Raw genomic sequence first — 11,053 nt, 5'->3', positions numbered from 1 at the left:
TTCCTTGTTTCGCTCTGTTGCTGATTCTTTATCCTTCGTAACCTTTCCGGATCTCAAGGTGACAGCCTGTACCTGTTCCTTCACTTCCTTCTTGCCCGGATTGGCCTCAGTATCACTAGGATGAGTTCCTTGTGGTCTATTAATTAACGCATTAGCAATTTGACGAATCTGATTCTCCAAAGTCTTGATTGACACCGATTGGCTTTTAACCATTAGTCTTAATTCTTCCAATTCTGATCTTTCATTGGAAGACTGTCCAGCCACCCCATGATTTTGTTGCTCGAATCCGGGTAGATGGAATTGCTGCCTCGGTGCAAACTGTTGTTGAAAACCAGAAGGGTTAAAAGGTCTAGATCCTTGCTGCTGAAACTGTTGCTGCTGTTGTGGCATGTAATTCTGATTATTGCTCCAGCTGAAATTCGGGTGATTCCGATTATTGGGATGATAAGTGGCCGGAGCTGGCTGTTGCGACCTCTGAAAGTTACTCACAAACTGAGCGGATTCGCTCGATATAGCACACTGATCCGAAGAATGTGCCCCAGCACAGAGCTCGCAGACTGAAGGTGGCTGCTGATTTCCTAGATTTGCCAAAGAATCCACCTTCATAGTAAGAGCCTTAAGCTGAGCAGCTATGGCTGAAGTAGCATCAACATCTAGAATCCCTGCTACCTTACCCTGATGAAGACGCTGAGTAGGATTCTGATATTCATTCGCGGCCATCATCTCGATCAACTCATAAGCCTCATCATAGCTCTTAGCCCATAGAGCTCCACCTGATGCTGCATCGAGCATTGGCCTCGATTGAGGACCCAAGCCATTATAAAAGCAATTAATCACCATCCAATCAGGCATCCCATGATGTGGGCATTTTCGAAGCATCTCCTTGTAGCGTTCCCAAGCTTCACATAAAGTTTCACCAGACAACTGAGAGAATTGAGTGATAGCATTCCTGATTGTAGCTGTTTTGGCCATAGGGAAGAACTTGGTTAGAAATTTCTGAGCCAGATCCTCCCATGTCTTAATAGATCCTGCAGGAAGAGAATGCAACCATCGCTTAGCTTTATCCCTCAGAGAAAATGGGAATAGCCTTAATTTGATGGCCTCGTCCGTAACCCCATTGAACTTGAAAGTGTCGCAGATCTCAATGAAATCCCGAATGTGCATATCAGGGTCCTCTGTCGGAGACACCCCAAACTGCATTGAGTTTTGTACCATCTGAATAGTGCTCGGTTTGATCTCAAAAGTGTTGACTTCGATCGCTGGCCTGACAATGCTCGACTGATTATCATTGATTTTAGGCTCAGAGAAAGCCTTAAGAGCCTTAGTATCATTCGCAACTGGTGGTCGATCACCCATTGTAGTGTTCACTTTCGTTTCTGCTTTTGCCAATGCTTCTTTACGAGCCTGAGAACGTGTTCGCATACACATCACTCAAGTACCTGAAACACACACAACAAACTAAAGTGAGAAAAGAATCCAAGTCACTGAACTTTAACGACCACTAATGACAAGCATATAAACTAAAATAAAACACCGAGTCCCCGGTAGCGGCGCCAAAAATTTGTTCGCACAAAATCACGCAAGCGTACGTGGTCACAAGTAGTATAGAATCAAATTAAGTTCGTTCCCACAGAGACTGGTGTATTCAGAAATATGCACTTATGCTCCAATGTATGATTATTATTCAATGCTCAGACAATTAACAAGTTGGTTGGTTTTATCTAAATTAACTAACTAAAGTCGAATTATAACTAAGAGAATTAATCGAATTATTTATGAGAATAAAACATGGGATTCTAACTTCATCATATACTTCATTCAGAGTTATGCCTTATCGATATGTAATGGTTGATAACTAATCAGATAACACGAAACTGATACACGCTAACTGTCGTTATACGTGCACCATACTACTACACATCCACAATTAGGATAGAAGGTAAATAGACACCAATTATGCATAGACCCTATATGTCTATAGAATTTGAAAACATAATGGTTGAAGAACAAGTTATCTATCAAGATTACATAGGCCGATGCAAGCTGGTTAAAATCACACCATCAATCATGTATATTGAATACATAATCCTATGTTCGCATGGCAAGTTCTAAATCAATATATCCACTGTTGCTTCAATAAAGATTAACAAACAATCTAAGATGTTAGCTACGCATCCAAGACGAATAAACACAACCAATACGAAGAAATTAACTTTATCACACAATTATTTAAGGCAAATCAACTACTGAAATCCATATGTAAATCCGCTAGAATCCCACGATAATGATTAGTTCATAATCGAACTTCTCATCATCATGGGTTCGAATGTAAACATGGTCCGGAATAGTCTAAACAATATTAAAAGATTAAAGCAAGAGTTTCGAAACAAATCCGAATGAACATCCAAAGTTACGCCTACTTCGAAGAATTACAAAGGTAAAAACTATGAAATTCGATCTTGATCTTCTCCGTAGCCGTCACGTGCTCCTTGGAATCATTCTAGGTTATGTTTTTAGTCCCCCAAGCCTTCCTTAAACTTCCCCTGCGATCGGGCCTTGAAACGGATCAGAAACGGACAAAACGGGTCTAATTTCGCGCCCAGGTTGTGGGGCGGGTGCGCCAGATTTGGGGCAGGTGCGCCAGTGAGGCATGTGCGCCAGATTTGGGGCATGTGCGCCAACGGGGCAGGTGCGCCAGATTTGGGGCATGTGCACCAATTCAGCAGCCCGCTTCCTTGTCCATAACTTTTGACTCGCACATCCGATTGCTTCGCCGTTTTTTTTCAATTGAAGCTATGATTCTCCTCTTCGTCCTCCTCCAAAGAAACCTACACAATATCACACGAAAACATATCAAAAACATCAAAAGCTTGAGGTCAGATCATCGATTTAAGACGAAACGAAGGCTTCCAAGTGCATATAAAATCCACTTATCACCAGACGACAAAAATGTTGACAAAAAACTCCAAAAGCGGAGGAGAATGATTTCAACAAAGTGTGAATGCCATGCAGACCTTGTGCTTGCGTCTCATGAACTCGGTGGTTTTTATGTGAAAAAGTTTTCAGATTCGCACAATCACCCTTTTGCAGGTAAGGTAGGAATGCAATTCCTGAGGTGTAGTAGGTCTCTAACCGAGTTCCACAAAAGATTTATCTTTGATGCTTCCAAATCAAACATTGGTGCTTCACGAGCGTATACCATTTTTAAATCAATGATAGGTTCATATGAAGATGCAGGAGCAACTGTTGTTGATTTTAAAACCATTTCCAGGGATATTAAACAACACATTGGATAGCATGACGCTGATGTGATTGTTCAAAAATTCAGGGACATACAAGAATCTTCAGACCCCAATTTTAAATTTTAATATGGAACCGACTCGGCAAATCATCTCACACAATTATACTGGGCAGATGGCGAAGGAATGAGAAACTATGAAGTATTTGGTGATGCTGTTTCTTTTGATGCAACATATAGGACGAACAAGTATCGAATGGTTTCCATACCTCTTATAGGAATAGACAATCATTGGAAGAGTGTTACTTCTGGTGCCATCCTGATTGAACGGGAAGACAACAAAAACTATATATGGGCATGCGAATCTTTCAAGAAGGTGTTTGGTAAGGATCCCAAATGTATTATTACAGATCAAGACCTTGCAATGAAAGCAGCTCTTCAATATTCTTTCCCACCTGTCAAGCATCGGCTATGTATGTGGCATATCATGAAAAAATTTCCTTCCATAGTATATTGTAGACAGATTTGCTTGATTTTGGTCTTCTGGATTCTAATAAGATTTTACATATTCAAATATTATAAGAGCTTTGCCATCTTTTATAGTCAATGATTTAGTTGCTTGGTTTTGTGTTCTTAAAAGATTTCAAAACATTACACAGTTCTCATTTCATTTTTTTAAATAACACAATCGCAGCTAGGAACGGATTTCTGTGCTGAATCAGGCTTCATGGACAAACTTGGACGAGTAATCTGGGTGGATCACATAACGCCAGAAGAATTTGAACAAGGATGGGCAGATGCTGTTGATGAATTTGACTTGAACGAGAATGTTTGGCTAAAAGAAATGTTTGACATAAGATCTTTGTGGATTCCAGCATACTTTAATGATGAACCAATGGTAGGACCCCTGCGGACAACATCGAGGTCAGAAACTTTAATGATGAACCAATGGTAGTTTTACATATGCAATCAGAGTGCAATTGAAAAACAAAGGAACAATGCCAAGAAACTGACAGACTATGATGACTTCACACCAAAAACAATTACAGGCAGAGAGATTGAAAAAGATGCCCTTAGACTTTACACAAGGGCTCTGTTTTATAAGGTTCAAGAAGAGATAAGAGCTGGTAGTATGGATATTGTTTTCTTGGGCATGACTTGTCTAGACAATGTCAAAAAAATAAAGATCCAGGAACCAATGAACAAATCCAAGATTTTTTAGGTTAGTACATATTTTTTCAAATTTTTATTCGAAGAATACTTACGAGCATTATATAACACTAGCATAATAACCCGTGCGAGGCACGGGTATTTGGCTAGCACCGGATCCAGTACTGTGTTTCTGATAAGGATTTCTAAATGGGAAATCATATCAGTTTGTTGTTTAATCAAGGAGTTTGTTAACGAAAAGAGGACATGAAATGAAGGCACACTGAAAGCTTAGCAGTTTTTCATCAATTGTCCTGTAATTGTCCAGTTAGCAAGAATAACATAGCAATCACAGGGAGCAAAGACACAGTCTAGGGCATGGCGACCAACTATGTGAGGAGGACCCTCTAATTTATAAGTATAAAGCAAGTCCGCAGTTGTGTTCATATTAGGACTTGAGAGCAGCGGTGTAATGTCACAAAACCAACGAAATGATTTCTGTAACAGAGCAGGTGAAAACTATAGAATAGGTAGCATGTATGACATGTTTACAACTATATTAAATACATAAATTTAAAAAGATTAGGCTGTTGTGTCCAAATCAAGAAAGAAGATAAGGAAATTTTTTTGCAGATTTTTGATGGTCGTTTAAATTTGGACATTTGTCCCGCTTTGGTATGCATCTGACCATATAAAACACTTGATAAATAGGTTTTTTAGGATCACAATATATATATCAAATACTTGACGGAAGTTTGGAACACCTACACCCAAAAGGGCAAATGGAGAAATAAACGAAATGATTCAAACCCAGAGGATATTTCTAGTGCCCAACACACGGCTGTTGTACTCTGCATTGTTCATATATATATATATATATATATATATATATATATATATATATATATATATATATAAGTAGTTTTTACTGATTTAAATTTAGAGCGGTCAAGTGGTCCTTTGTTTCTTGTTCGAGCCCTCAGAAGAGTCCGCCGCGTCATTGGTGATAGGAGGCAGTGAAAGCTCCGAGACACGGGTGACTGTATACTCCTCGCAGCCTTTTTCTATGTTGTATGGAGTGATCTTTATCTGGAATGCACATTTTTTGCCGATTAAGTTCTTCAGCGCAGGAGGAATCTCTGCCAGCTTCTCCTTCTATTTACAGAGGAAGAAAAGAATTTTAGTATCGAATATCTTTAAGGCAATGCTACTGTCTACTGTCCCTTTTGTTACAGATTAGATATACCTCTATCTCTTTCAGCAATGTGTTTAGTGGAGCACCGATAATTTGTTCAGCCTCTTTGTTGAACAATGTTAAAGTTGTTGAACCTGTGCCGTCCTCGATACGGATGACAACTCTGTAACTGGATTAAGAGCATATTTATTGAAGCTTAAGTGTTAGTGAAATGTAACTGAAATCAAACTATTGAGCATGTCTCTATTGAAAAATGCCAGATTAATATGTGGAGCGCCAATCATATACCGTTGTGTTACTGGGTAGGGTTCTTCGGTGCAGGCCGCACAATAAAATTTCCCCTCCAATTCACGAACAGCCCTTGCGCATTTTGGGCAACATATATAGTACCACCCATTTCCATTGAGGACGTCAATTATTGTTCCTTTACAAAGACAGTGCAGTACCTGCATAAATAATAGGACGAAATTGTATTATTTGTGGGTGAATATATTCTGTGCGATGTAATTAGCTACTAAATATTTCATTTTTCTCATAATAGGTTTCTCACATTGTTCCCCACTGGAATCTTAGCCTCCAAGATTGACTTTATCTGAAGCTCTTTTGGCTGATTCTCATTGGCTGTGACAAACTGTCTTGCTGTAGGAGCCTGTAAGGAGTTATGTCCCCCCGCGATTGATGCAGACAGCTTCTCGTTGAGAGCATTCAGAGGTTCGTAATCAATATTGAAGTATGATCTTGTTGCATCAGTGCTTGACAGTGTGGCTCTATCTGCAATGTTAGCAGTAAACGGTATATTGAAATGAAATAACTTGAAAGAAGCACCTGATGTGTAGCTGGTGACACAGTTACATGTGTCAGGGAAGTATACTTTTTATATGATCTCTAAACATGGATGTCTGTTTCATTATTGAGTATGTAACCTGAAAACTTTTTTGCCAGTAGCCCAGTAATCGCAACAAAGGTTGCCTTCTCTTGGACCTCTCGGATGGAGGACATGAACTGGAGCGCTTTGTCTTCCCATAAGGTTACTAACATCTTCTCTTCGCTGTTCATGAAGATTAAAATACGAAAAAGCAATAGAGAAATTAGCAATTATTGGCAGGCCAAAAATGAAATGGGGAAAAAGTATATTAAACTTGAATTCATTGATTTATTTGAACGGAAAATAAGACAAGGCACCAAAGCAATTTTGGGTAATGGGGAGGTTTCCAATGATGGAAGCAAGCATATGGCATGTTAAGAACATTGAGTTGGCCAATTAAAATGCACATTCCAGAAGTATAAAACAGAAGTCCTGAAAAACAATTATGTTACAGGTCTGAAGCAGGCGAGCCCTGGCAGCCGTTTTATATATTTGTCACCATAGTGTATCATCTTCCTTAAGCTTTTAAAAAAACCTGAGACATGTAATAGTTTTTTGGATGTGTAATGCTGATTAAGACATTGATTTCAGAAGGCGGCAGACTTTTGCATTTTGTTTGCATGAAAGCTGTAAAGCAGCGGCATGGCAATCAGCAAGGATAATGTCAATTAGCCCGCGTTTAAGCCTGTTAGCCGTATTAAGAATGTTCATAACATTTAGAAAGACAACTAAATGGTTAACCAGTTCGAAATAAGGACTGAAGCAATTTATTAATCAGTGTTATTGGCTGACACTATGTGTCAAGGATTGGGATCGGGTGTAAACCCCTTTTTTGGGCTAGTAATGAGTAAATATATAGTTAAATGTAAAATGACTGTTTTAAAATGATGTCATTCCTTACCCTTGTAACCAGTATATTGTTTTAGAAAATTGATTGTTAAAATTAAGAAGAGCATCCGGTTTAGCATAAGTTGTTACTTGACATGAACAAGTTGGAGTCCTAACTCTACATCTCCGTTTGGGCTGTAGGCACGAAAATCCGTTAAGCCAGAAGGACGCATGTATCGTGCATGTCTAAATATGTCAATGTTGTATTTTTTTGTTTAAGTAAGAAAAGGAGCATACCAATGTTATTCCCACTGGCCAGTTTAAGAAGAATTGTCAGAACAATTAGAAGACATGTACTAAGCAGCCAGTTTGCCAGAACAGGAGAGGGGTATGCACTCTAAATACCAGTGATAGACAGAAATATTTAAATATGAAGAAGACCGATTTATACGCAGACCAATAGTTCTTTAGTATTCTGTAGGAATTCAATATCTCTTTCTTTAGTTGTTTATAATCTGCCATACTTTATGTTGTTGCAACAACACTGTAATAGTTGGAGGAACAGATTATAAATAGAAAATACCGAAGTTTCATGTTTTGTTCACATGTAGGTTATTTCTCATATGTAGTCGTATGGAGAGATCAAACCTTGTATCCATGAGGACCACATCCATCTTTTGTGCATCATTCGACCTTTTTTCCAGTTGCCCATAGCTCATAACCATGCCGATGACATCTAAATGCGGAAAAAAATATGAATTTAATGAAACAGACCAAGTACCATATGAAAAGTATGTTTATATAGTTGCTTACCTATTAAACATTTAGTGTCCCCGACCAAGTCTTTGACCCTGTGAAAAGGTTGCAATTCAAACTTGTAGCGAGGTATGGAGCCAGTGTCCTGATGCTCTTCAATTTTAGTTTTGTAGAAGAAATTGACTGAGAGGTCCCTATCAACGCTTCTGTACAGCTTTGGCCCGGGCACCAGTTTTAGGTTCGATATGCTATAAACCTCGTTTTCTTTTAACATCGGGAGGAATGCATCTCTTTGATTGTTGCGCACTATGGCCAAAATATGATCATCCTGAAACCTGAAATTTTAGGAAACATTTTTATGAATGAAGGGAAAGATTATAAGTAAACATACCTTTTCATCTAGCAGAATGACATTGGTGTGGAGTAGGGTGTTGTTCTTTCTGTTTACTGCCTCCCATATACGGCCAACTCGCACGAGAATTTTTTTGTTGTCAGATTGTTGAGATAAGGCAGATAACATCGAGTATGGAGACATTGTAGGCTGTTTAAAAGAGAGTTGAGCGAATGAACTGTTTGTACTCAAGTGTTGTAGCCAACTGATCCTTTTAAAGCTTAGAAATGTAACCTGTAGCAGCTTAAAAGTCCCGTATATTAAATTGTTATTAAGAGGTAATTTTGAGGTTATGTGTGCGTGGTATTTGAATTCTAGATAATCTATATGTTAATCTCAGTTGTATGATGTACAGGCCACTTTTTTTTTTGTAAACATAAAAAATTCTAGCGCTATATTATTTTCGAGAGGGACGTATTGGCGCTTCATATATTAAAATATTTAAAAATTTTCTTAAGTGTAATTAGTTTGTGAAATAAAATAAAAATCTAGTTAATGTATTTGTAATAGAATGTAATATTATTATCTATATTATATATTATTACTCAGTTTTATTTCTGTTCTTTGTGTTTTTTTTTTGATTCGAGAACATCTATTTTGTTTGGTTTTGGAACTATGTAATTATGTACACTTATTGTATGTCTTTAATCTGTGAAAATAATATTTTGTTGTTGCACCTATCCAGTGTGTGTTTACTATCTTATTGTTATATTTGTACAATATAGTCTGATCAGTTGTAATTAGAGTTGCTTTTTCCTGTAATTTATAAGCTTTGTAACTTTGATGCTTATAATCAAGTGCCAGGAAAGGCAAAGGGTAGAGAGGTCTAGAGTTGTTGGGGATGCAGGCAATCTGAATTGTACCTGAAGAATTAAAAGCATATTAGTGTCTCTCAGCTTTTCCGGGTTCACGTATGCCCCACATTTAATCTTGTAAGGCGAGGGGGCGTAACCGATACTATCATAAAAGAGCTGCATTAAGTTCTTATCATTGAGCTTATTATATATAGTTAGAGATATTTTGTTCATTGCATGTTATTTTATCTGTAGTTATCTATCTACTTTGAAAAGGTATTTCGCGAGTTCTAAAATGAGGATAGAGAATAATAACATTGCTACCATTCCGACTGATATAGTTATTGTTCTTCTTGAGCTTCTGTTGGTGGGAGGTTTTCAAGATTTTTTCAATTTCTTTATAGTTTGGTCACGGACACAGCGAGAGGTTGTGATAACTTCTTTGTTGGATAAGTTCCCTCTGCGTTCTCTGTACAAATATGGCTGTAGAGGCAGTCCTGCAGACATGCTATGTTTCGACAACTTCTTCCGCATAGCTGAAAATCTTGGAATTGGTGACGCCGTCCTGTATAGACGAAGTCGTGCCATCATATACGGGACCGGAAACATTGATGGTCATTTTACAGTGCTGGACACACTTTCGGCCAACAATCATTTTCTATGCATGGTGGGTAATTTCATCTTGCGTAGTCTGTACAAGCAAGGGAATAATGTTGGTACACTACAAGTTCTAATTAGGGTTGTTAACCACCCGAACTATCAGGATTTTATAGTCCCCGCAGTTAACCATCTTAGCGATATCCATTCATATATACTATTTCCAGAACTTGTAGATGCCGTTGACATCGAAGCATGCTGCCCGATTCACTCTACCTGTGTGAAGGTTTTTTTAGAGGAGAAATGTCCTCCTGCAACGAACTGTCTATTCTGTAAGATTGCTTTCATGCTTACTGTGTTTGCGAGGAAGCCCTTGGTTAACTAATCTCACAAGGTGTTTATGTTCTATGCTAAATAATTTGAGTTGCGCCGTGTACTTGATGCATGTGTATAATTCATTATAGTCGGTTGATTGATGGTGGTGGAAACTGTGTTTAATTTATGTGTTTCTAGGAGGTCTTTATGTCATGTGGACAGTATCAGTTAAGCTTTCAGTATTTGATTATGCAGTTGATGTAAATACAGTGTGTATTTTCCTTTCGTATGCAGTTAACACATCGTATTAATATATATGTATTCCTCTTACCTTGGGCAAGGTGTGCATTCAAACATGTACTTGTTTGCAAATTATCAACACGATTCCGTTCATAATCCACCAGCGAATTGTTCTGCATTCATGAAAGACTTGTCAGTTTAGAACATATGCAGGAAGAAACAAAGGGTTTCTCCCTTCTATCACAATTAGTTTGAAGAAATCACCAGTGTTTTTATATTATCAATTGTGAAGCATGCATTTCATACTTATACAATTTTACGTGCGATGTTTCATGGCAATCCTCACACTCGTGTCCAATTTGGCAATTCTCTGAGTAATGGTTTTGAATTTTGGCCTTAGTTCCAAACTCCTCTCCAACAGGCACGACTGAGTTTAGGTGTTTTAGATTGAGGCACAATTGCGAAATACTTTCTGTGTACGCATCCTATTTAAATTACCGATATGAGCAAACATGTTTATTTGTTTAACTCCAATATGTGCCTTAAGACTGTACCACTCTTTGGTATAGATGTAAAACGAGATATGTTATGTCAACTATACAGGTTTTGTAAATCTGCAAGAGAAATCGGATACCTTTGGTGTTGATTTAGCATGTTTATCTTTTGTACGAGCAAGAACAAGTAT

General features: G+C 38.1%; 1 protein-coding gene and 1 non-coding gene across 2 annotated transcripts; one reads left to right on the top strand and one right to left on the bottom strand.

The window, feature by feature from the left end:
* Positions 1 to 850: 850 nt before the first annotated feature.
* LOC135152504 (small nucleolar RNA R71) lies at positions 851 to 957 on the top strand. The gene has a single exon (XR_010291679.1). It is a non-coding gene; the product is annotated as a small nucleolar RNA R71 (small nucleolar RNA).
* A 4,378-nt stretch (positions 958 to 5,335) lies between these two features.
* Positions 5,336 to 8,430, bottom strand: LOC108192275 (replication protein A 70 kDa DNA-binding subunit B). The gene is made up of 9 exons (XM_064091473.1): positions 8,423 to 8,430; positions 8,089 to 8,366; positions 7,924 to 8,011; positions 7,051 to 7,132; positions 6,506 to 6,630; positions 6,133 to 6,418; positions 5,871 to 6,028; positions 5,634 to 5,751; positions 5,336 to 5,542 (listed from the first exon to the last, which is right to left on the bottom strand). Exons 1-9 carry the CDS (start codon positions 8,428 to 8,430, stop codon positions 5,336 to 5,338), a joined length of 1,350 nt encoding a protein of 449 aa, XP_063947543.1.
* Between the last annotated feature and the right edge of the window lie 2,623 nt (positions 8,431 to 11,053).

This window comes from Daucus carota, chromosome 4 (assembly GCF_001625215.2).
Source record: "Daucus carota subsp. sativus chromosome 4, DH1 v3.0, whole genome shotgun sequence".
NCBI classification, from domain to species: Eukaryota; Viridiplantae; Streptophyta; class Magnoliopsida; order Apiales; family Apiaceae; genus Daucus; species Daucus carota.
Note: the sequence above shows the minus strand (reverse complement) of the source record. Positions and strands in the feature narration are given on the sequence as shown.